Source organism: Thunnus thynnus, chromosome 9 (assembly GCF_963924715.1).
Source record: "Thunnus thynnus chromosome 9, fThuThy2.1, whole genome shotgun sequence".
Lineage (NCBI taxonomy): Eukaryota > Metazoa > Chordata > Actinopteri > Scombriformes > Scombridae > Thunnus > Thunnus thynnus.
The window spans coordinates 18,942,158-18,969,727 of NC_089525.1; the positions used below are offsets into that span (position 1 = coordinate 18,942,158).

The 27,570-nt window shown below is 40.5% G+C and overlaps 1 protein-coding gene across 4 annotated transcripts in view; it reads left to right on the top strand.

Annotated features, from left to right (window-relative positions):
• The window catches only part of mid2 (midline 2), a 143,495-nt gene that overhangs the window by 45,227 nt on the left and 70,698 nt on the right, over positions 1-27,570 (top strand). For 2 of the 4 annotated variants that reach the window (XM_067599417.1, XM_067599420.1), the window contains exons 1-2: positions 2,348-2,649; positions 26,443-27,320. In XM_067599417.1, coding sequence (XP_067455518.1) covers positions 26,499-27,320 — 822 coding nt within the window. In that variant the 5' untranslated portion in view covers positions 2,348-2,649; positions 26,443-26,498. Of the gene's footprint in view, positions 1-2,347; positions 2,650-2,704; positions 2,884-26,442; positions 27,321-27,570 lie in introns of those variants that run through there. The other 2 variants (XM_067599419.1, XM_067599418.1) reach the window with 2 other exon arrangements.

Genomic DNA, 27,570 nt, shown 5'->3' on the forward strand with positions numbered 1-27,570 from the left:
ACTGTATGCTGTTAAAATAACCTTGCATTGTTCAAAAAAAAAGAAATCCCTTATGTGCTGTATTTATGATAGGAAGCACAATATTAATCTTTGGTGAACCAAATCCAACTTTATCAAAATGCTATTTGCTAATTCATTTATTTATTTGCTAGTTGTTCATTTTCCAAAGTAAGAAATATACAATTAATTAATCCACACTCTTGGAGCTGGCACAGAATTTGTTATGTACGTTATTTCTGTGATTAGACTGAAATACCAGTCTAATCCAGTCTACCTGTTTTTCTGGTAACACCACCACAGCTTGACAGCAAGTAGCTCTGGTGGAAAAACAGCAGATAGACAGATGACAGATAGTCTCTGTCGTACAGTGCTGAGCATATCAGCAGAATGATTTGCACACTAAGAGGCAGACATTGCAGCAGACATAGAGATATGGGTTTGGCAAAGAAGAGGCCCACAAACAGTTATCAAGACAAGAAAAGGCATGACGTCTGTGTTTGTAGATGTATTAATATAAGACGACGGGTAAATATAGTAAACAGTAAGCTGAAAGAAGGTCAGACAATTTGCAGTAGCACTTGTTGAGAGTTGCAGAGTGCACCTGCTTGTCTGGCCACACCTTGTCTGCCCCTGTTTACCTACTCAGCCTACCTACAGCCATGTCACTCATTCTTCAAGTTCATTTGACTCAATAGCAAATTATATCATAAATGTTTTTCTTATTTCAGAAGTCTAGCTGCGTGACTGACCTCAGTCTCAGTCTATCATTGTGCCAACTTATGATTTCTTGACTTATGATGCTGCATCAAAAGTGAACTCAATAGACTGGCTGGTTTATTGTAATTATGTACTTTATCTAGGCTACCACCTTTGATAAGGGATTAAAAATGTTTAGTCAGAAATTACTCTTCAAAGCATCCTTTGAACTTGGCTTTTAAACGTTGTTTATCGTAAAACCCCAGTGCCAGTTTGTTGAAATGTCCAAAACACCTTTCTAATCTTGTAGGTGCCTAATCTGTTTTAAAAAGACATCCACTGAAAAACATTTGCCTCAAGATTGCATGAGCCTCCGACTTTCTCAGCGGGTACTGATATACTGCGCATCAGTGTGTTATCACGAGACACCCACAGTGCCTGTATCCCTAATACAGCGAGCAGTGTACAGGGAAGAAATAGTAGTACAACCAGTGTTAGGTCAAACAGGTGCAGGACGGGCTGGCAGAGAGCAGCAGCAACACACCAGAGCAGTCTGCTGGAAAGCTCTGCGAAACCTCTTAACCTCTGCTCTGACCAAAGCAGCAGAACACGCACCTGCATGCAGACACAGCTGGGCAGCACACACATTTCCTCAGAGAGGAGTTATAGAGATGCTGTGATACATTTTTAAGTACTCATCGTATGCTTCCAGTATGTTTGATATCCTGTAGAAATGTAATAAAAACACTACAATAACAACACAATAGAACATATAAACTACAGTTCCATAACGTAACAGACAAACTGTGACATATATGAATACTGTAGTAGTGCTATATAGTGTTTTCTTAGGGTCTACACACACATTAAACACTGGTAGGCTATTGCTTGGCACGTGCACACGCACACAGTTGTGTAATTAATCCAGGAAATTAAAGTGTGATATTGCCATTATTATAAACCACTTTTGCTCACATTTAAATCTATGAATATTCTAATTGCTGCCTGTGGGCCTTTTTTTGCAATTGGACATGATATTACCTCCCTGTTTTACTTATTGATACTAATGAACAACGTAAGGCTTTTAATATCTGGAGCCTGCTTTATTACCCAGGGTTGCATCATTTTCCAGAATAAGAAAAATGAAGAGCGATCGTGGTCGTTAATTCATTCGTCATCCAGCCGGGAGAATTGCGGTCATCTAGTGTAATGGCTTCTGTTAAGGTGAATTAAGGCGTTTGTGACCTCAGTGTCTGACCCTTATTACTGGGCAGCGGCGCTGGTTGCTACAGTAACGAGTTAACTTGATTCCATAAAGTCGATAGTTGTTATCACCCACTTTTACCCTCTGATTGAAATGTGATTATCCAATAAACTACAAGAATGAGCGTAGGCTGCTGTCCTCGGTGAATAACATGCACATTAAATTAGTTAAAGGCTGCAGTAGCAGTGCGTCACACACACACACACACACACACACACACACACACACACACACACACACACACAAGTACGCACAGAAGCCTCTCTATCTGCTGGTTTTTGCTTTTTGTATTGTATGGGTAGGAGGAGCCGCTTTCCTGTGATTGTCTGGCTGCTCTCTCTCTCTCTCTCTCTCTCTCTCTCTCTCTCTCTCTCTCTCTCTCTCTCTCTCTGTCACAGTGTGTCTCTTTCCCTCTCTCGTTTTCCAAAGTTGAATATCCCGCTTGCCTGGGAGCTGTCGCCAGCGGAGCGGTGCAACGCACTGAACGCACCGGGCTGGTATTTTTTTTTTCTTCTTGCGTTGCGCCGCGCTGCGCCGTGTGGAACAGACTTTGGGGAGAAGGAGTCCTCCTCTACAGTATCCCGACTCGGTTCAGCCTCCATCTGTCCAACCATCCTGTGTTTCTTCCAACTTCATCTGGGGCTACTTTCAAGATGACAGAAGAAAAGAGTGTTCGGCATGTAAAGCTGGTAGGTGTCTGAAACCCCTCCCCTCCGCACACAGAGGTGTCTGGCTCGGTCTGGCTTTGGCTTCGGTCAGGTTTGTGGCAGCGCGCAGACACGCCGGGGTGAGAAAAGCGCCCGGGAATAGAAACAGGAACCGGTGGTTATTGTTTTTTTTTTCCACCATCCATTCGGATTTTCTTGATGTGTTTGCCATAAACTCTCGCCTGAATGGATCCGATTCAAGCGAACATGTCTGAGGTAGGCTGTTGGTATAACGCTCAAACTTGGACACTTGAGGCTCTGTGTATGACCAGGTTTTCTCATGTTTGCGACCCCGTAAAGACACACGGACCCTATCTGATGTTATGTATGGCACAGAGTTTGTGTTGATTGTTGTTGATTTGGTAAGCTACCAAAGTGGACATCAGCCTCATGTGGAGACACTGGTTTTGGGAGTGAAACATTACATTTGAACTGTATTTTTCCCCCCTTAATTGTTATTATACGTACATTAAATCTGTTCTACATTCTACTACGTTGTCGTCTAACTCTCATAAGACCACATTGGCGCCCCGGACCCTAGTTTGGGCACCTCAGCTGTACGGAGGATCCAGACTCTTGTTGTTATAGAATGATTCAGCGGAGAGATTCATGTGTTGCTGCCATGCAAAGCATGTGGAGCAGTTTTAACAAGCACGTGTATGCCTCTGCTTATTTTAGGGTTTTTACAGGCTTAGTTGGGGGGGCTGCAGGCTTTCTGTGCCATGAAACACAGACTCTTTGGTTATTTGCATTTCATCACGTTTTTGTTTGGAATGATATATACATAAGGGCTTTTATGTCATTTGAGAATAAACTTCTACTTTCCAGCTTGATTGGAATTTTTCCAACCAAAAAAGCTGTAGCCCAAATAGTTTTCATAAATATTTATAGGTGTGTCTTTGATATTCAATAGTGAGTTATTGTGATTGTATCCGTGTTGTCTTCGATGAAACCAATTCCTGAAATACACACATTTTTGATTATTGTGCAATAATATCTTTATGGCATTAATTAAATGTTAACTCATTTTTCCCTGGACGTTGTTTGACATATTTTAAGGTTCCTACTGAGATGATTGATTCTCTGAATTATTATATTTTGACAGAAATACATCTCAGTTCTGATGTAGATGGAGCTGAAATCATTCTCTTTCAATTCCAGCTGATTCCAAGCAACACTGACTTGAAAATTAGAAAATCTGCCACTGGGTAGTGTCAAAGTATGCAGGTGCCTGAGAATTAGTTGTCAGAAGGTTGAAGTGTCGCTACACACAGTTCAGCTTCTGCGGTGCTGAATGCCAAACACTGAATTGAACTGTGTTCTGAGTATCCTGCTGAGCTCAGCTGACAGTATGAGGGAATGTGCTTTTTGTCAGGCTGCTTTGAGTACCTCTGTATGCTGTGAAGTGTTGGGTAGTATTAACAGGAACGGTCACTACTGTTATGAGATGAATGTGTGCCAGGCTTAAGTAGCTCTTAAGTAGTGTTGTTTGGATTTAAAGTTTATTTAAACCTTTTTTGTGCCTCTGCACTGAACCTTAAGTCCTGTTTACAGATTGATACGCTCTGCCTCGTTCTCTCTCTCTCTCTCTCTCTCTGCCTGTGCCAGCGGTTTGAGTGAAGCAAAACCCATGATAGGGTGAACTAAAAGCACAAACCCAATCACCCCTGTGCACGTCCTGTAAGTGCACCGTAGTAGTAGTTTACCAGTTCAGTTTTTTCTTTTTTTGGCTAAAAAGCCCCGGAGTTGCCCTGTCTCATACCAATACCCGTTACTCGACATGGCTCATCAGGCCAATTACACATCAGCACACTCATGTATGCTTCCATCTAGAAACAGAGTCAGTTCTATACAGTAAGCTGCCACTTATACCTGCAAAAGCCATACGTTCTGTTCCTTGACAGTCTATCTTTAGTGTTGTTTTCCTGTGGTCTCGCTCTCCTTCCTTCCCTCCCTCTCGTTCTGAGTGTCTCTCATTTTTCTCTCTCTTGGTTTATCCATGCATCAATCATCTGTCTCCTGTCGCTCTCCTTTCATTCAACTCTCTAAGTCTCTGAGTTCCCCTAAAAAGAAAGACTCACATAAGGCACATAGAAAAGCTTGATGTTTTGTGTCTTTTTCACCTGCTCTTAACCTATCTCATTCTGCCTTCTGTAAAGTACTGGCTGTTCACAGCAAGGAGATTAAGGGGAAAGTAGTTTTATAGAAACATTGTTGTCCAATGATGTATGGTGTCACTCAGACTGAATTTAATAGACCAAGGGAGATCAAGTTATAGTGTTCATTAAAACAAGGTTCTGGTGGTTGGTGTCTTGTAACAGTCATGGTTTGGACTGTAAAAGGCTTTATGTTGATTGCTAGTGGCTTCGCATAATGTAGCTCTGGGTGTGTGCGTGTGTGTGTGTGTGTGTGCAAGATTAAGAACAAAGTGGGTATGACAAACCTTTCCCTTTACTGCAGAATTGAATAAAAAGACTGAATATCAAACTGGAAAATAATAATGATAATAATAATTACTTTGAATCTTGACTTTCTGTGCAGTGAGTGCAACAATCTGGGTTAATAACACAGCACAGCATCTGTTTAACAGAGGAAAACAGCAGCAGATGATGAAATTGGCCTCACTTTGTCCTCACTTCCCACAGTGCTGATTGTCTAAAAAAATATTGCCAATTGCCCTCTGGACATTTTCTCATTAGGTGACTTAAGACATTTAGCTGATTTGTGAAGGTGTCTGTAAGTACTTATTAGATCATAAATTATATTTTATTCCTTCTCTTTTCACGTCCTCAAAAATCCTTGAACACTTTTATATAAAATCTAGTGTTAATTTTCGTTTTAGTAACTCAGATCTGTACTCTGAGAGGACTTCTTTTTTTCATCTTCATTTTGATTTAATTCTAGGTGGTATTAAAACTGGTCTTGAAAGTCATCCATTGACTGTAATGAAACTTTCAAACATACAACCTGACAATCTGAGGTTGGTACTGCTGCTAGTAGTATACCATTATCTGACCCTCATGACAGGAAAAATCACCAAAGACCAGGAAAAAACTGATGTGTATTTGCCCTGAGGTGGTCAATGTCATGAAGCCAATGCACATACCAAAAGAAGCCATGAATCCTCACCCCTGATGTTTTAAAATCCCTGCCCTTCACTCCACGCCTTACCATTCGTCACAGTGTCCCAGCTTTACAACATATCCAGACCACAGAAATTCCACTAATACTTCTCAATGGTTCAAATAAATCATCTCAGAGAGCAGACATGGCCCCTTTAATGAAATGTTCTTACCCTCAGCCAAGTTGTTTGTGCACATATGGATAGTAAATGAGCTGAGAAAACCCTTCTGTACTAGCAAATGTTAGGCCTATAATGAAAGAAGATTTTGGTTTGGTAAAAAGTGAGCACTGAAGCAAGCATAATCACAGTACTGAATACTTTCCAGGGTTTTGTGATTTGTGTAGAGCAGTTGCAAAATCATGTATATCATTGCTTGTTTTCGAAAAAACTGCATGTCTACATATCAAAGTATAAAAAGTGTAAATAACCCTTAGAGATCCTCAACAAGCTTCATATTAACCACAAGAGATGACATAGCAGAGAAGAAATTATGGCCAGGGGCTATGTTAGATGGGAAGTGTCAGAACCAGAGGAACAGCAGTTACATTCCTGCTCTCTAACCAGCCACTGTTTTAGAAGCAACTGACATTTGCTGTTGACAGTCATATGAATCATTTGAGATGCATCACAAATAAATCGCAATAACTAGCAGCCTGAGTGACAAACAACAGTCAAACCTGTCTCCTAGTAATTAGGTTATATATTGCTAAATTGTTTTCTCGATTATGTTGCTGTACCAAATGTAATCACTGCTTGGATTATGTTTTTTTTTTTTTGAATGAATTAAGGGTTATAGGGAGGTGGTGGGTGGATGGTGGGCGTATGAAAAGCAGGGTGTTGACACCAGTGTCACATGTGGCTAGGTTTAGGAAAGGAAAGCACATTGGTTAAGGTCAGTGAAAGATTGTGGTTTTGGCTAAATGTTAATAAAACATGTTTCTCATGTTTCAAAGTCACTGCTGACATTTTTCTGTATTAAATCAAGACTATGACCTTTCCCTAACCTTAAATCATACGTTCAGTATCAACATCTTCACGACTTGCCAGATGTGTTAATTAACATTTTCGCATAATGCTGACAGAGAATGTCACTCTGAAAGCATTACTATAAAAAAAAACAGATAAATTTTGTTTGCCATGAAAAAATTAATCAATTTTATTGTCTTAATGATTAGTACAATTGAGATGAAATGATGCATGAAATGTATATGTGAAAGGAGTAGTAATTAATCATGGCATGTATAAAAACTGAATGCAACTAACAGATTGCCAGGTCTTGATGGGGGAGCTTTCATTAATAGAGGAAATGGTTTCTATGTGATTATAGAACTTATCCAGGGATTGAATGTGGGAGTTCAGGCTGACATAGCATGGATGTATGTGTGTGACAGATTGCCTCCTGTTTTTGTCTCCAGACTCCTTTGATCTCGTCACCGCACTCAGTGCAATGAAGGTCCCTGCCAAGAGAGGCATAGTCTTTCTCCCAGATGCGTTCACACTGCACATAAAACAGCAAAAAAGTTCTCATGCTCAGCACCACATTGCTTAATTTTCTCATTCTGGCCAAAAGCCATATTAATATGATTTTATTGTTACACTGATTGGGCATTAAACATCTGCCAGTGTCATGGTGAGACAGACAGAAGGCCACACAACTGTTTGAAGTCAGTTTCAGACTGGGACTGAACAGTTGCACCCAGCTGGTCAGCTGGCATGCAACGCTATCTGAGCAGAACAGGGCATACAGAAATAAGGAACAGGCAATGCACTTGGTGGGAAATGCTAAAGAAAAGCATATGCTCTTTGGTCTTGCAGTTAAGATTGATTAATGCTTTTGGAATTGTCAAACTTTTTAAGTTGCCATTCAGTGCAATGCAAAGGCTTGTAGAGTAAACTATTAGCCTTCTAAAGCCAGTCTACAAATTTCATTTTGCTTACTGCAGTCTGGCAAAGATCAACAGACATTTGCTTTGGCAAGAGGCATCATACACTGAAATTACATTGCATTCAATTTGGTCAGTTTTTTACCAGCTGAAAACCCAATGCGGTCCTCTTTCCCATCATCATCTAATCCACTTCCCATAGTTTGCCGATTGGTTGAGCTTCCAGCTGTTTTGCTCAATTGATCGTCAGCGGATGTCCTCCAGACTAATATCTTAAAGCTAAAACTTAGTTTCCAAGTCTTTGGCTGGCCTCTGTAAAACAACTATGTGTTAGGAATAAAGTGGTTTGTGTGCCTTTTTTGGAAGAAAACGTGGTACCAGAAGTTAACAGACTTATTGCAGTACCACTCCGGACCACAAAGAAGATATAGATGTCTGGTTGCTTACTAAAGCAAAACATATTTTAGGCCTAATTCGATACGCTTTCTTCTGTAACTCAAGTATTGGAGGGCCAGAAATGTATCACATGATATGAACCATTGCTTATTTGGTTATAACTTTACATGTGTGGAAGGGTAGCTCAGATGACAAACTAGCAGTGACAGAGAACATGTCATGGTCCAATCCCAAAAGGTAAACCAGTTAAAACCAATAAGCAGCAGGCAGAGCCCAGGCTTCAGTCTGGGACCCTCTAACCCAAGACAGAGAAATAGAATTTGGAGAACAATAATCTGAAACACATGAAGCCCAGAATAAACTAAAAGAATCATCTCTGATGTTTTCCTTTTTTTATTTAGTTTTTTGGGGGGGGGGGGGTTAAGCTCATTTCTCTGCTGTCTTTGCATTCCTCTCTCTGGCTACATTTTCTTTCCTTTTTTTTCCATCTCACTTTCTCATCTCAGTGTGTCATCTAGTACAAACCTTTTGAGTTGAGATTAATGACATTGTATTACTGTATACACAAGTGTTGTACACATGGATAACAGATTACATATACAGTAAAAAATAAATGATGTCATGGAGCATACATGCGACAGCCTAAAAGCTCTACTCCAAAGATGTGTCTGCAAAGATCTGTCACAATAACAGGTGAATTGTTTACACATTTTGACTTCATTGAAGGTATATTGGTTGTGTTCCCCTGAGGCAAAGGCTGAATATCCAGAGGGTTTGGATAGCATTACAAGGCATTAGTGTGCACTGGAATCCCATGAGGCTAAAATCAAATTGCCTGCCATCGCTCCTGCTGCAGCTTAAATCTGTTGGTTTAAGGGCTGTGCCCTTTGAAACTCGATTAGCCAGGGGACTCTCTAGATTGAACCTTATTGGACAGATAAATTGGCCACAAGAATAATCTCTTATTTTAAAACTGTCTTCACACCAGGTACATTTAAAGGGGTTAGTTGAAATTTTAGAGCGTTTCCTCCAAAGTTTCAGTTTGTTTTGGGAGATGTAAAAAATATAACTTGAGCTCAAGTGACATTGAATAAATGTACTAAGATGCCTCAAAATTTGAGTATCAGCAGGAAGGTTCATTTCAGAAAGGAGTGTGCAGGCAATTACTTAGACTCCTTATTCCAATAAGAAGAGATCATCTTGAAATTAATATTTGTTATGAATTGAATTAAAACAGCTTCATTCAGGTGTTTGGTTAGATACTGATGTAGGAAATGGGTTAATGAGAAGACCTTTGAAACTGTGGGGAAGAAAAAAACAATTGAAGATTAAATTTGTAATTTAATTTTGACAGACAGGGAAATAAATAGTTTAAATTTACCAGTTGAATGAAAAATATGTGGAGATTGTAGTGATGTTGGAATGGTAATTGGTATCAACTTATATCCTGAATTGAGGTATTGGTATTAGGAGAGAAAAGTCTGAATTATGCAGCCTTAGCTTCAACCCAAACACCTAAATACAAAAATGTAGCAGAAATAATGTTTTCTGTCATGGGTTATGGTTTTAACCAAACAAAACTTGCTGTAGTTGTGATTGCACTTTGTACTTTTTCTTTGAAGCATGCAAAACACAATATACCGCAAAACACTGGAGTCTAAATCCTAAGAATCAACCCAGGAAGAGAGAGGGGGGCTTTTCCACCCCAGCCTAACAGCAGCTGAGGCTGAGCAGGCGGCCAACCTCCCACCGTGCTAGTTAACAGCCAGCTGCTTGTGTGTACTCCTAAAGCATCGCACGTGTTTCCCATGATCTAACCTGCTGGCACCAGGAACCGGGGATCAGGCCCAACTCTGCCGTCATACTGCCCACCCCAGAAAGCTCCCTTCTGGGTGGAGTATTACACCTCCTCTCGCGGGGATGCTTGAGCTATAGAGGTTGTGGAGGTGGGGAGCTCAGCCCAGAGTGTGATGCTGGGAGTGGTGCGACCCAGGGGTAAATACTTGTGTAGTTTAACACAATAATGTTGTGCTGTTTTTCTCGTTTGCAGTGATCACTGAATTTCTGAATTATGAGAGTTTTTAGTATGTTTCTAAACATTTAATTAATTATCTGATGATATATATTTAAAGCAGTGTACCAGAATTACAATTCTAACTCGTTTCACATGTCAGTGCATTAGAAGATTGTTTTCATAAACATTTCTCACGTCCAACTATATTAGAAACCTGTTAGTAACCCACTCCTTTCCTTTCTGGGCCATTTAACAGGGGCTTGTAGCTTGCTATAATGAACATCTCTACTCACCATGGTAATACCAGCACAGGCCAAGATGCAGTTTTGATAAAAATAGAGCAATTGAGCATGGAAAGTGGAGGCAGAGAGAGAGAAATAACTATAAAGAGACGGATTGAGAGGGTAGGTGTAAACAGGAGGACGCATGAAAAAAAGATTTTTGAGCTTCAAGGATGTTTGGAAGGTTCTGAGGAAGGTTTAATAGCTACACTGAGCGCAGACCAAAGACAAAAAGTCATGGGGGTAGAAGATGGAAAACAAGCATGTCTTGATTGACTCATGCACTCACATACATACTTTCATCATACACACTCATCCACCCAGCAGACATTTCTAAGGATCACCTTCTTTCTAAAAGCAGCTTTTTTCCTCTCTGCTCCCCTCTGATTAGCTGGTTAGTTCCAGAGATTTGTAGAAATCTCTGATATTCTTCTGAGACTTTCTGCTAAATGTGTATCATCTGTCATGCCTGCTGGAGGTTATACTGTATCACTATTAGTTGCTTAAAATGTGAAATTGTTCCACTGAAGTTGGCCATTTTATCCAGACCCATCATTATCAGGAGTAGGGGGTTCCTGTGAACCTGCCTCAAGCGGGAAAAACCTTTGGACTACGCTCTTGTTTTGTCAGTCTTTGCGGTTCAATATTGATGTAGCAGTAGGCATTGTTAACCTTCACAAGTATTCTCATTGGTTTTGCAGTGCCCAGGGGACCAGCTATTTTTAAAATGCAGCAATGTTGGGCAGCTATTGTTTAACTAACAACCTATTGATTTGTGTCAGCTTTGGTTGCGGAGCTTACAGCGAGGGAGTTTTCTCAGTTCACAAACACATTATTCAAAATGTTTTAGAGAGTGTTTGAGAGCTAACTCCATTAAAAAGATCCTAGATCATCATCTAGAAAAAGACTTTTTTCTTGGTTTCCGTGAGGTCACATTAAAATTTTGTATGCATACTATGATACACTTGCATTTTATGTGGTTTTATTTGTTAGAAGGATTGTATTACATTACATTGCTTGGGTTTTCCTCTTTGTCAGTGAAGTTGTCTGCTCCTTAAGTTCAGAGCGACTTCTTGGAACTGCCTGGGAGGAAATGACTGTGTATGGAAGCCTATAGGGGACTATATTAAAATGATAATGTAAACTTGAAAATGAAAATGTAATTCCACAATAGTATTATAATTTTCCACATATGTATGTGTTATTTGAGTAAAAATGAAAATGAAAATGCAAATGCAATAATCCAATTTTCATTTTCATTTTCACATACTCGTATGGGCGTTCTATGACCATATTAAAATGAAAATAGAAAAGCTGTACAGTGAACAATATTCAAATGTTAATTAATATTTGATTTAAATGCAATATAAACCATGTAACCTGATTTTCCACAATTAAAATTAAAATGTCGTTTTCTAACAATTTCTAACAAAATGAAAACTGCATTTTACATTTAATTTTCAAAGACTTAACCCGCTGTACAGTGGATAATATTCAAATGCAATAAGCGGTACAGTGCCCCCAGTCCATTGCATTTACATCTACATGTCACCATGCTCTTTTGGTGTCAAAATGAAAATAAAAATGCAATCTGTCAGTCCTCGCATCAAGATAGATCTTCAGTTATGTGTCATTCTCTGTAGGCGGGACACCATCCTGCTACTCCAAACAGCGCGTGGATGTTCTACCACACACCGGCAACCTACAGCATGTATCATATCAATATTTCACAAAGGGTAGAGAAAAAAAACCCTTGATCAATCAAACAGCTGTCTGAGCTCATCCATTGTGTTAAAAAGCACCTTTTTTTTTCACCACTCATGATAATAAGATTTCCCATCTCGAGAAGCAACAAATTAGTGTTTATCAGTGATAAATAAAGCTGATTGAACAAATAGACCTACAAGCCTCTGACATTTCAACGCAAGGAGCCCACAGAGCCAATCGAACAGCAGCCAAAGAAAACAATGGCTCATACTCTTCCCCCCTTGAAGGAAATGCCAAACATTACAGTGCTGTATAAATAGAAGGCTCTGACTTTGTAGAGCGAGAGCGAGATAGAGGACAGGAACCCCCTCCCTGGGGTCACACTGGTGACAAGGTCTCCCACCTCTCCTCCCCTCTCTCTGTCTTTATTGCTCTTTTTGTTTTTCTCTCTCTGTGTGATCTATTTTTGAGCTGATTTCTCTTGACCTCCCTGTGTTTTTCATCTCCTTCAGTTTACTTATGTATTTTTTATCTTCCTCTCCCCCTCTCTTTCACACCTGGTCATCGTAAATAAGTGAAAAGCCTAGTAACACATCACAAACACCTACTGTTTTATTAATGGAACCTTTATTAAGTGGAAATGGCCCTCCTGGATGTATTATGTTGGGGGGGAAGTGTACAGACTTTGACCCAAGGTGAATGCTGTACTTAGAGCAAGAAATCTTGGGTTTAATAGCTTTTGGTCAAGCAGCCTATTCTCAGTGTTGACAGCTCAGTCCAGTTCAATTTACTTTAATGGTTGTGAGAAATTTACCATCACATCAGGCTTAATGCAGCCCTTGTATGGCTGGACACACGTTGTCCTACAACGTGCAGCATGAGGTGTGGCAGTAAGGCCTTTTACACTGAGGGCAGTAGCGCGGGAATGGAAAATCCATCTAGAGTTAAAAATATTGAATCGTCGATTTCATTTTGTCATTTCACACTGTTTTTTTTTCTTCTCCCCCCCCCACCTCTATTGTGAGAGGGAAGGAGGGAGGCAGAGTCGTCCCCAAAACGAGGTTAGTTGCTCTGACTGTGTGTAATGGGGTTACGGATGATTCAGCCGAGACAACTCCAACAAGTCTTTCATCTGTACTATCTTTTGTATCAAGCGTATAAATGTATTTCTCTCGGCTGGCAGGATGCGCAGACAGTTCGGAAGATTGAACCCCAGCTGTCAGTGTAGGCAGATTTAGGAAACAGCAGGCACACGAGGTAGCACACACACATCCACCACCAAGACATCGAGTCTTTCCTTCATCTTAGTGTTATCAACACACACAAGCAGGATCTAGCTGCAAGAGAGTATAGGTTTCTCTCCTCCTGAACGATTTTGATTTTGTGTCTTAAGCTATACCGAGGAAGAAAAATGTCCATCCTCCTGTCATTTCCAAATAAACAAAAACATTGCAGTTAACAGGCACAGTATCTTTTCTCAGAGATGTTTCTTAATAGGGGCAGCTGTCAAATGAACAGGATTGTCAGGATTTTGATACCTTTGTATTGAGCTGTGTGTCTGTCTCCATTAGAATCAATAACACCAGCTTGGACATATGCTAATACAGTTTGGCAAGCTATTGATAAAGTGGCTGGCACCTTACGGATCAGTTAGCCTGCTCATTTAGAGCACAAATACAATGGATTTGAAGGTGTCAGCAATTTTTCGCAATGAGAAAACTTTTCAGGAATATGTCATCAATCTTCATATAAAAGGTGATTGTTTTCTTGATAGTCTTTCCAGTCTAATATAGGTGTGTAGCACAGGGACTGCAATTTTCCATTGAAAAGATCCTCTTTTTTGGAAGCTTAGGATGTCGTTTTATTGGTGCCTAGATTGCCTTTTCACACGATCTGGAGAACATTTGCATATTTATAGAAAATTCCAGTAAAAGGTAAGCTATTAACTTGCAGCACTCGCTTCACACACACACAGTCAGATGAAAATATAGAAAAATTGAAGCTGAATTGACATCAACTGTCAATACAAGCAAGTTGGTTTTCTGCAAGGCAAGACAATAGATTTCTCAAGTTCAGCAGTATGTGCTTTTTCAGTCTATCATCTTATTTTATGTCATTACAGTTTCATCAGTGCATGCAGGGCAATCATTTCACTCCAAAAATGTTGTTACTGTAGACTTCCAACAAGCTTGGTAATAGGAAATAAAACCAAATCAATGCTTCAGCTCTTGGACAATATTCAAGGTGAAGTGGCTTTGGAAATGTTAGTCAGTGTTCTTTGTGTATGTGAACAAACTCAGTAGTCTTACTGAGCTTCAGCAACCAAATGGAGGCTTAAAAGAAAGTATATTTGTCAGATACAAACTACAAGCAGCACCAAATGTAAAACAATGACAGAGAACCAAATGTGGTGGGTAAGGAAGAGACTGATCTACCATAAGAAAAGTGATTTTATTTATTTATAACTGGGCATTCAGTCCGAAAACAGCTCTGCCACAACCACACAGGGCTGTATAGGTGATTGTGTGTTGCGTCAGAGACAATGAAATACAATTCAGGAAGTCCAGTTGGAGCAATATATCCATTACTATGAACGTGACCAGCTCTATTTGCCCTGGTCGGTTTTAAACTAGTATACGTAACTGTAGTATCCAAGTTCTGTAAGTGTGTTACAGGAAAGAAAATATTTGAAGAGAGGAATTACATGGTACTGTCTATTTTAGTGGTGTCTGTCTGAAGAGCCTGACATTGAGGGTCATCTGTTCACAACCCGAACACTAGCCAGTGGGCTCGAAGGCTGCTTCCTGATTACACTTTTGCCTTTGTTAACAGTTAGCGGCACCTTTGTTCTCCCTCTCTCTTCATCTTTTCCTCCTTCCAGCATGCTCAGCCACGTCTAAATATCTAATAAGCTGTTCTCCCAACTTCTGATCCCGGGTTGGTTCTCACCTGGGCAAATACATATGAATAATGGAAGCGGCGTAAAGTGAGGCAGGGGCATGGTTGCTACACAGTGTTGTGTTGAGCCCCGATAAGGCTCTCCACAGCAGCAGAAAGAGCCTACAGAGCTGATGAGACGACGTCTGACAGTATTAACTTTATTACCCACAGGCCAGCAAACTGTAACAGGCAGAAGTATTAAGTGGATGGTAAAAGAGAGGAGGTGTGTTCTACTCACTGGCACAACCCTGTGAAAATCTTATTTAATTCTGCTTTCATGTATAAATGTATTAAACCAATTAGCAAGTCTGGCTCGGCCGCATGCTTGACATGAATTGATTGTTTATTTTATTTTCAGGGTCTTGCATCAGCAGCAATGTCCTTCACAGAGTAGAGCCCTCATCAGCACTGCTGACAGGCAGTGAAAATAATGTAAGAGACAAGTACGGCTGTGAAAGTGACACACAGGTGCACTTAAGGTGACAAGCTTAGAGAGTCATAGGGGTCCATGTTATTGTAACACACACCTGCATGAGAAGTCATGTATCAGAGGCATAAATAACACACACCCATAAGCATAAGGCAGCACTGTGCACATACTGATTCTTGCTTTTTTGAATGCACTAGACATGTATAAGTGACAGAGAAACAGAAGCCATAAACATTATCCCCAATGCACAAGCACAGCTAAATTTATGCAGAATTTGGGCACAGTGACAGGATTCAAAATCCCTTTTTAATTTATGTGGGCAGACAGATATGCAGCTTGTACAGTATGTATTACAGTATATTTTTTAATCATGGGTCTTTAATTTCCTTTGGTTCAAATTAGGATCATATGAATATTTTTAAAATGACACTGAAATGTAAGACATCCTGTCAATATCTTATAATGATGTTTCAATGGTATGAAAATATTATATAATACATATTTTTAAAATATCCTCAATTGTTTCAGCTCTCTGTATGTGAGATATTTTTAGTATTATCAGTCTTCAATCATTCCATTACATGCACAAACATGCACTGTATATGTAGTGTATACAGTGAAAACTCAATATCAGTATTTCATCACAATATGAATATATTGACAGGTGATAAATCATGTCAATGCCAAGCTTTACTTTGAATGACATCTAATACGTCAATAACTAGACCAGAACACTATTTCGCTATACTGTGCCAATATCACTCATGCAGTATTGGTGTAAAAAATGATAATGGCAGTTTTCCGTGAGATCGACTTAAGGCACAGTGAGGTGAACTGAGATAATTTGTCCCCCAGATGAGTCCCAGCCCATGTTTTCCCATCAAGAGCTAACACTGGTAACCAGGGAATGGAAAAGCTAACTGGTACAGTGAGTCACAAAACTCTGCCTTCTGCCTTTTTCATACTCCACTGATGTAGTAGAGGAGTGCAGGCTGACCTTGAAGCCTGTCAGATGCTTGCAAGGCAATTGAGAAAGTGGATTTTGTTAAAAAGAATATTTTTAAATAATGTGAAATGTTTCCCTTATAGGGACTCTTACTGGCAGTCTGTGATCAAATGATTTGAAACTGCAGTAAAGAAAAATGCATTAATTACAGAATCAATTTGCATTGCACATAATACAGATTGATTTGTTTGTAAAAGTACACTAACTAATGAAAAGACGGCAAACATAACATATAAGCAATATAATACCTTCAGATATGGCATCATGCAACCTATCATTTTAGAGTTATTTTGAAACTGGTTTTGTAGTAGGAGCTATTTCCAATACAGCAGTGAGAGGGTTAAGCTTAAGCCAGTCTACTCAACTGCACTGAATGCGAAATGGAAACACCGGCTTGGCTGCATTACTGTTTACATTCTATGAATAGGAATCACATGTTTGATGAAACCAGCCTGTTCTGAGGTCTGCTCCAGAGAGAGAAAAAGAGAGAAAGTCAGGAAGAGACAGAGGGACAGTGAGGAAAGATTGGGCAAGTGGAGGCGGGAAGATGAGTGAGACTAGAGGAAGAAAAGAGGGGAAGATGAAGGGAAACAGTGAGAAGGAAGGGGAAAGGAATCCAGACCAGAGTCTCATATGTTAAAACATTCCTTTTTATCCCGTGAAGCAGCTGCATGTGGACACATGGCTCCTGTCAAAGACTGCACGGAAATGTAACACAACAAGTTTAATGCGCTACTTGATCCCTCTTATATAATCATATGTACTGTTTTGGTGTGTTCTGGTCAGCTGGAGAACATTTTTGGGGCTGTCCCATTTCCTTTTACCAAAACCATAGCAATGAATAACTGACGTCTCTTGATGTCTGCCAAAACTCGGCAGTGCCTGGTCCTGACATGTATCTTATGCTTGTGGGTATTTTAACCCCGATTGCTCAAATGAATTGCTCTCTGAAAAATGCCAGAATTTCAATCCACTAATGCAGCTGAATTCCGCTGAATCCACTCAAACAATGTCCTGTTTCTTTCTGGTTTAAATACTCAGCTGAGGTGATTAGGGGAAATGCCATGTTTTAGGGCCAAGGCTTGAGAGTTATGAATGCAGACACTGTCACTAATGAAAGTATTCATACAGCAGTGCTACTTTAGGGTGTTTTTATTAGTTGTTTTTATGTGTGCACCTTTGATTAGTACCTGTGCCCCGCCAAAAAAAGTGTGTGTAAAAGTCTGATTTACCAACATCGCACAAACAGGCCAGCTATTCTCTGCAAAGACACGTGTTGGCGCCAGGCGTGGTATTTGGTTACCTCTCAAAGTAATGAATGAAAGCTCCTTGTTTTAGGGAGACAGAGAGAGACAAGAGTGCGACGCAGAGAGAGAAATCAAACCATCATCTTATCGTGCCATGTTTATACATTTTCCCTCCTCCATAAAAATTTCAAGCTCCATTTTTCTTTTTTCTTCCAGGCAGCTTTTTAATTAGTAATGCATTACTGTTTCACATGAGCAAGCATGCAGTGTAAGCTTTTAATTTCTTATTAGCATCTTTATCCTATTGCATGTTTGGAGATATTTGTGGAATGCTCACTGCTCAACAACAGGTCCACGGCAGACTCAACTCACAGACTACACAGTCGGGTTGTCAGTTAGTCATCTGTCTTTGTTTAGCCCCAAACTAGTGTGGAGAATCAACATAAGGGCTACCATGAATGCAGCTGTCCTCTATCAGACCTCTAGCAAACAGCTATTGAACTAGTGCACGCTGGGGTTAAAACATTAAACTAATATTTAACTAAAAGTGATGATGTTATTGCCATTTTTCTTGAAACAGCATACAGAAAGATTGTTAGAGTTCTTACTATAAGTAGACAAATACCACTCTCACATCTGTACAGCAAATATATGTTTAAAGCCAGCAGCTGGTTCACTTAGATAACCAAAAACAAGTTTTGTTTTCGCATTGAGGTTTCCAGACAGGGATGTGCAGACATCTTGCCCATTGACTGTATATAACTATGGACAACACATCTCCACTTCCTACCGTTATGCAGAAGTGAAGCCAAAATATCTCTCCACGGGGAGCAGCGGTCTTGCTTGTGTGACGTCATTTGGAGTCGGAGTCTGCACAGTAGAGTCACACAAACTTATCAGAAAAATGAGCACTTAGACAAACATCAGCATAATAAGAACTACCTAAAATGACAGAAACCATCTTTGGGAAAAATTTATTTGACTTTGATTTTTTAGTTTGGCTTATGTCCGATCCACTTACATGAAGGTGGCGGGATTTATGACCTATACTGCAGCCAGCCACCAGGGGGTGTTTCAGATGTTTTGGCTTCACTTTTGGGGAGCTGTCCATGGATGTATAAATAGAAAGAGATACAGGAATAGGGCCGAGCTTTGAAGCAAATTTGACATAGTGGCCAAACGGTGTGATTACACGTGATACACACTGGCCTAAAAGACTTTTTCCCATAGACTTATATTGTGAAAGAGACATCTGTAAATCAGTGGATAATTTTTTCTGAGCGTCTCAACCCCCGCAAAATGACTCGTTTTACTATCAGAATTTGATCCATTCAGTTCGATCACATTTCGAAAGTCTAGAAGAGCCACAAGATTGAATTGTTTTATCCCCATTCAAGTTAGCCAGAGGGCTAAACCAGACGTTAGCTGTCTCAGCCGGTGGAAGTCTCTAGTGAGCATGCTCCGTGGCCTCATGCAGCCCATAAAGCATGCGCAGTATGTTTTCATCTGGGTTTTTCTTTACAGCAGGAATTGGCCTTTTTGGCTCATGCACCAGTGAGCAACCTTCGTAGGAATGAACGGGGCCCTGCCCCCAACGCTGTATCCAGTTTTCTTTATACATCCATGGAGCTGTCATGACATCCATATTTATATACAGTCAATGGTCTTGCCAAAAAACAGTTCACCACAAAAAACCACAGTTGGTCAGATATAGTGTGATAATTAGGCTGGCTGTTTTCCCCACTCTGTAACTTAAGCTAAAGCTAAAAGTCTACTGGCTAGAGCTTAATATTTAGCATACAGACATGAGAGTGGTATTGATCATCTTTCTGCAAGAAAGCAAATAAACATATTTGCCAAAATGTTGAACAAGTTCTTCATCTATCTATGTAAATTGAAACATCAATAAAGTTTGTGTGTCAACATGATTTGCAGTACATACAGGCACTGCTTTGTTCCAGCTTAGTGGTTAAGTGGTTGGCTAATTAGTTGTTAGAGTTCTTAATTCCTTCAATCTTTAGGGAAGTTTTGCATTCATTTGTATTTTTCCATCACCTCCAGTATATTAGAAGACAATGAAAATGTATGGTAAATTATCTCTCTGCCTATGGCTTTAATTAACTATTCTTTAAGCTATTTGTTTAAACAAATTTTCGATACCAAAAAGTACTTTACTACAAAAAGCAAATTTCATTCATGACAAATTTATGGTATTTTCCAATAATGAGAATATAAATGTATTTGTAACCGGCTTTGCTGTCCCACAGGGATAAACATGGTGATGTATCAGTGTGTGTTTTCCAAAGCCCCTGCAAAAAGAAGACCGCAGACCCCCTGCTGCTGTTGTTTACTGTTGCCTTGCTCTCTGGAGCCTTTAAACCTCAACTATGTGATTTTCTGCTCCTCTTGCTTTACCGTGATAAACCTGTGATTGACAGCCTCCGAGATGGATAGATTCCAGGTACACCTAGGGAAGAGAGAGTAGTGGGAGTGTGGATGGAGAGATTGGGGGTGTTCGGGATATGGGGTGGCAGATACACTGTCAATGTGACAATGAAAAACTGATCACAGTGTTGAGATTGAGTCAGTAGCCACTGATGAAAGCTGCTGGTACTAGAGTTGTGACCAAAGGCTCAAAGTACATTTCAGTGTGTGTATTTATGTGTGTCAGTTGGATGCATCTGTCATTAACTGGCTCTGTTTTTATGCATTTGTTAGGTTTAAACCTCGGGTTTAGGTTGTTAATACCCGTGTAATCTAACTTGCACTGAAGCATATGCCTCTCCTGGAAGTAATCTTTTATTCTGCTCTCCTCTCCATGAAGAAGTCTCTTTGATGGATGTCTAACATCTGGCTCTGGTTGCACCTCAGCATGTCTCTTTGTATCATTAATGTGAATTGCTTTCAGTGAAATAAATAGGAGCTATCGCTTGTGTCCAGTCAGTTTTTGCACATTATACAGTGCATGCTCTATTTTCAACTTTGTAAGGTTTGAAAAGAAAAAAATTGTGTTTTGTCAGATTAGATTAGATTAGATTAGATGTTAATGATGCTGGTGGGGATTTCAGAAGAACTTTTAAATGCAGGATCACCAACATGAAGGAATACCATAGACTGTAAAACAATAAGGGACGTAGCCACCATGACGTCACCCATTGGTTTGTGGATTCTCGTTTTGAAGCCTCAAGGCTGCATTTTGACCATCGCCATTTAAGATTTTTGGAGCCAAAAATGATCATATTTTGATGAGAGGGTGGAGCTGACCCTAACGCTTGCGGCTAGCTGCCATCTTGGTTAGCACGTTGCATTTACAACCATACAGTCCATGGTTAACTGTGATAATGCTAATGCTAATTTTCGCTAGTGAAAAAACAGGCTTAAAACTATTAAAACAAAACTCAAATACCTGAAAAAACTGAACATCTTTTTTTAGTCGACCAAAATGTTATAATTAACTTTCATGACCTGAAAACACACTGAAATAGCGATGGCTAAGGCGACACCTATACTGTTTGAATCTAGGGTTAGGACATGGTTACGTTACCCAATCAACATCGTTGCCATGGTAGTACCTGTCACTCAAAGCGGCCACGCCTTTAATTATGCATAATACGGGGAAATTAGCTATAGAGACAAAACCATTTTTTGTACCAGGCTGTAATATCTTTGGCATTTTAACACAGGGGTTTATGGGGATTGACTCATTTTTGGAGCCGGCCTCAAGTGGCCATTCAAGGAACTGCAGTTTTTGGCACTTTGCAATGGCTTCATTTTTCAGCCCTGGAGGTTGCCACTTGAGGAATACAAGAACTGAGCCATTGTGGTCTTAACAATAGTCCCTTAAGAAATAAATGTAACTGCTGCAGTGGGGATGCACTTGGTTCTTTGGTTCAGAGGCCCAGGTGTGGTGATTTGTTTTAACTGTTGCCCCCTCATCCCTAAATCATCAAGTGTCCATTAAGCTCTCGTTTTGGCTCGGCAGCTGTGCTACTGTAATTCAGAGGGGAGCAATTTGGTTTTTACAAGTAGATTGTTTATACAAGGATAATCATCTTTGTTCCACAAATGCCTTTTCTTTAGACTGATGCATGCGTCAGCAAAGTGAATTCATACTCATGCATCCATAGACTCAGGGGGCCATGACTGTGCTTTAAAATAAACAGCCTCTTTTATTGTTTCTGTGTTTGCAAGATTATGAAATGACAGAAAGCGTGACTTCAGTGTTTTCTATTTTGGGGCATTCCCCAAGGCCATGTCTCATAAACGTGTGGTGGAATATATTACTACTGCTATATGTATTGCATCTGACTGAAGGATAAAAATACCTCCATACACAGATACATACTACACATAGGTCCTTGGAGGATTGCAGTGGGTTCATAAAATTTTATTGCAAATCAGGATTATTAATAGTGTTTTAATCCCGGATTTCTGTCAATTTAATTTGAGGTTACAGACACCACTTTTCCCAATAACTGCAAATATTTACGCAGCATAAATTAACAGCATAAAATGTTTCCTTAACAGCAATTGGTCAGCATCACTTCATGACCTAAATCTTTTGACCCCCATAGCAGCAAAGTAGCTGCTTGATTATCCTATCAGACCCATGATATTTCCTAAAGTAGAAGTGACTAAGAGTTGACCATGTTTGATTGTATGTTGTGCTAGTACACAAAACTGCATGACATAAAGATATGGTAGGGTCTCTTTTGACAAAGCAAACACAAAAAGGACTTTTGTAAGGCCCACACAAGAAATCATATCTAGTATTATCTATTTTTAGTGTGTCATCTATGTTAGAGTGGAATTTATTACTGTCTTGCAAGCAAATAGCAACAACCTATCATGTACCCAATGGCTGTCTAAATTTGTTAGCAGCTAGTCCATTTCCCCTCCCCACAGTCTGAAAAGAGCAGGACTGAGATGGTTTTCTCGTTATGGGTGTTTGCATATTTCAGGATGTTTGAAGAAAAAGTATAAAGCATGAGCAGATTAAAATTCAGAGTGTGAGTGTGTGTATGCGTGTACTAAAAAATATATGTATCCAGCCTTTCCTCTTCAGATGGACTAATGAATCATCAGTGATGTCCCTGTTGTTGTTGTTGTTGTTTCATCTGTTTCACTGCAAGCTCTGAGTGAGACCAAAAACTCTTGCTACAGTAATCAGCACAACAATAGATCAGAGTGAGTGCCATACAGCTTTATATCTGTATGTGTATGTGACTGTGTGTGTATGCTTGTGATGTGTGTTTTTTTTTTCCCCCAAGCAACAGCTCAAGCTGTTATCCATCCAGATGGGACACTTCACCTTAACAAGAATGGCAGATGAAGAGAGACAGCGAGACAGAGAAAGTTTGTGCTTGTAAATGTGTAGTTCTGGCTGTGTGTGTACGTTATTTGTGAATGTATGTGTGTTTCTGTGTCGGCCTGTCTGCAAGACACCTTTACCATGAAGCTAGTGATTCGGCCCCTAAGTGGCTCCTATCATAGCCAGCCATTGTTTCCCCAGAGTGACATAGCTAAAGCTTAATGGGCCTGCTGATGGTGTGTTAAAGCTTGGTGTTAATTATAACACCATGCTCCGTTAAACACAGTCACATTAACATCAGCATAAGCAGCACTGGTGAATTCTGTCCTAGGGAATAAAGTGAGACTGCTGATTCAGTCAACACTTGAATTGGACAGTTGTAGAAGTCCAGCCTAAGGGTGAAGCACTCATCTCTATCGATTTGATGAGCTTAATAATTGAGGGTTTTGATTCTGTTTCGGTCTCTCTGATTGTTTTCTTGCTTTCTTGATAGATGTACAATTCCACAGCATATTTGTGCTAATGACACATGGTTTATGTTTGTAAGTGAGAAGGGAACTGTGGGATTTGTGTTATTTCCTTTGTTTTATTTCTCAAATGCCAATAAAGAGGTGGAGAAAATGATATTCTGAAATGTAATAGGAAAGTATTGATTGACTTTGATTTTTCTCTTGAAGACCACATACTGTGATGCAAAGATATTGTTGTTCACAGTTGGTATTACTTTTACCTGAATCTAGAGTAAAGTTCACATGGTCGTGCGATGACCTGATGATCTTGAGTCACTGCACGTCCGGAGAAGCTTAATGAATGTGTGCCTTGTTTCCTGTTGTTGACGTACACGCTTACTGAAACAGCAGTCATATGGAGCTTGACTGTTGCTCTCAGTGAGAATTTCATTCCTTGTGAAAATATTAATCACACAGATCACACACAATTTGCTTCTTTAATTTTATAAATCAGTGTTTTAAAAGAGAGTGGAAAGATGTTGTAGCAGTAAAAATTGAAAATGATAAAGCATAAAGGAAATGTTTCGTCAGTTTGTCTTGATAAAAGAACTGAAGAAAAGATATCCACTGCAAAATCAAATGAAAATGAAAAAAACAGTTTTGTGCAGTGCAAAGGCTAAAGGTTTATGTGGAGAATCATGTCATATTCGTACCTGGAGTCTATAACCTCAGGGTCAGGTGACCTTACTTGTCATCGAAAGGTCGTAAAGGTTGTCCTTGCCTGCCTTCATCACCTCCCCCCACATCCTGTTTCTCTTGTTATTTCCATTTGTCTGCCGCTGATTATCAACTCGCTGATACAGTGGAGATAAATTAGACCTATTGTTGGTGTGATGAAGCAGGACCTCATGCTTGCTCGCTCAGTGGTAGCTTTACACTCAACTCTCTCTCTCTCTCTTTATACCTAACATGGCCAGGTTCTGTGATAACAACCACATAAAGCATCTGATAAACAGCAGCCAAGGTGAATATGAGAGGAGGACATTATGTATGTATGTGTGGACAGCCACAGTCACTGCTCTCTCACAGATAACCACCCATACACTCATACACAGCCTCACACACACACACACACATTTATTTGCACACAAGAACAATGCCCATCGCCTTTTTATCAGTGTAATATCTGCCTGATTGACTCCAAGCAGTTATTTATTTCTTTTCCAGATAATGAATTTTGTAACGAAGCTGCTGCGTGCATATAACTACTTTCTCCAGTTGAGTGCCTTTCCTGAGCACTTAGCTGCTGCTCACATCATGTTTGCTTTGAACACAGCTCAATGTCGAAGCATGGTTCTGGTGCAGCAGAAGGGAGGAGACTTTTGTTAGTGCAAATGAGTTTGAGCCTTTGAGGTCTGTTTCTGTCTTATGCAGTAGTCAGACGTTCTGGTCCTTCTCTGGTTTCAGAGATTATGTGTTGCTGTGTAATGCTTGGTTCACTATGCAACTGAATGCACACAAGTTATGATGGTTTCTGCACAATGGTTATTGCAAACGAGCTGTGAATGGCAAAGCTAACTTAATATACCTTAATATGAGGAATAAGGTGGACTTTGTGTTGTCACTTTAGCATGATGTTTGACAACAACTTCTGAATTTTGTTATCCATCAGGAATCAGGTGTATCTGATTAAGGCATGGAACATATTGTTGGTCTCTAATAGTTGCATAGTAATTTATAGATTTTTATGTTTTTTGACAAAGAGCTAGCAAGGCCATAGTGCTATAATGTTGAAAAAGAGAAGAATGAAACACATGTTTGGACAGTTTAAAGTTGCTTTATGTCGAGTAGTATCTTGCACACGATGACCAAAAGTTCAGAGAGGTCACCCACAGGAGTAGAGACCCAGTCCCAGGAGTGAAAAGTAGTTTTTGATTAGTCATAACCACTAAACCCAGTCATCAGTAATTCCTGCATGACTGGTGCAGAGGGAGACAAGGCCGGTCTTTCGCTTAATGAGATTGTCACTGTCAGCTATCTGAGGTCGTCCGGTTTAATACTATAGTTTCACGGTGTCTGCTTTGTGTCTTTAAAAGGATAGAGAGCAACTGTGAGCTACACTCTTGTGCCACTGAATCAGCAGGGTAAGGAGGGGGGTTATTGGTGATTTCTCATGTCAGTGATTTTAAGGCTACCCTGGGGAGACAGCTTGATATGCAGCTTCCAAGATACTGAGATTTGGAGGGCTTGGAGAAATAGGAGGGGGATCTGAAATCAATTTTATTGTTTTGCTCAGGCACTGTTTTCGCTGTCCCACTCGAAATTGTTTTTGGGACGATGTCTTAAGATGTGAGCTGGTCATGGAGTTAAGTGTTTGTTGCAAAGTTATTGGTGATCCAGAGAAAGAAAAATGGATCAGGAAGAATGAATAGTAAAAAAAACCTGAAGAATAAGAGGCTGACAGGGTGTTAGAGAAATGCAGAGACCCTCTACAAGTTTTCCTCAGGTTCCTTTAAATCCTTTTCTGCTGCTGTGCGTCTTTATCTCCTTTCATCTGTCATTCTCTTCACTCGATTTATTTTTACCTTCCGCCCTACTGTTCAGGCAAACCTCTGTCCTTTTCCTCAACACATTCAGTCATTCTTCGTCTCATACAGCTCTGCAGGAGGAATTGTGTGTTAAAGGCTGCAACAGGTTGTGCAGGCTGAGAGGCTGAAATATAACTATACATGAAAAGGTTTGTTTGTGATGTTTCTGATAAATTTGTACAAGCCATTCCTTCTTACCGAGCCAATATCTCACGAGTGATTCATTCAAAATCAGAAAAGCATGAATGGACAGATTGATGACTTGCGTACATTTTCTGTTGCACTATTCAATAAAACATTCCCCAAGAACAAAAGTACAGTAAGTTCAAGTTCCTAAACAGAGGCCTATTTAATCAGTAACTGTAAATACTCATACCTTTCTTTTTCCTCTTGATGCAGGTAACTGGCCAGCTTCCGTGGGATTTGATGTCACCTTTAGATTGGTTCAACTGAAGATGGAAACACTGGAGTCTGAGCTGACCTGCCCGATCTGCCTGGAGTTGTTTGAAGATCCCTTGCTCTTGCCCTGTGCCCACAGCCTGTGCTTTAACTGCGCCCACCGTATCCTGGTTTCTCACTGCTCCACCAGCAAGCCCCTTGAGTCCATCTCGGCCTTTCAGTGCCCCACGTGCCGTTACGTCATCACGCTGAATCACCGCGGCCTGGAGGGCCTTAAGCGCAATGTGACGCTGCAGAACATCATTGACCGCTTTCAAAAGGCCTCCCTTAGCGGCCCCAACTCCCCCACCGAGAGCCGGCGCCTGCAGCCGCAGCGGCCCTTCACCGCCACCATTAGCGGAACAATAGCTGGAACAATTGGCGGTGGTGGTGGCACAAGTGGAAGCAGCGCCCGCGGCAGCCCGGCCACTTCCAGCCACTCCCATCCGCACGCCAATCACACCAATCACTCCAATCACACCAACGCTAACCACAGCCCAGCTGTCGTGGCTAAAATGGATCCACGCATCAGCTGCCAGTTCTGTGAGCAAGATCCACCGCGTGAGGCTGTCAAAACGTGCGTCACATGTGAGGTATCGTACTGTGACCGCTGCCTGCGCGCAACACACCCAAATAAGAAGCCCTTCACCAGCCACCGCCTGGTGGAGCCAGTGCCAGACACTCACATTCGTGGCCTGACCTGTCTGGAGCATGAGAATGAGAAGGTCAACATGTACTGCTTGGTGGATGACCAGCTCATTTGTGCCCTCTGCAAGCTGGTGGGGCGCCACCGAGAGCACCAGGTGTCCTCACTCACTGAACGCTTTGACAAGCTCAAGGTGAGTCCACCATGTCCCCTTCAGTTTACAAAGCATGCGATAAGGTTATCAGCAACATTTTCTGTGTGTTGCCCCTATTTTTCTTGTTTGACTTCTGTATTAGTGCAGCAAGGTAAGTCACATCTGTAACAGGAGCAGATTGAAAAAGAATGATTATTTACTGTTGAGCTTCGAAACTATTCCCATTCTCATAATGAGCTTCTCATTTTTAGCCTGCGACATTCATTTTTAGATCTTTGTTTGCAGTTTG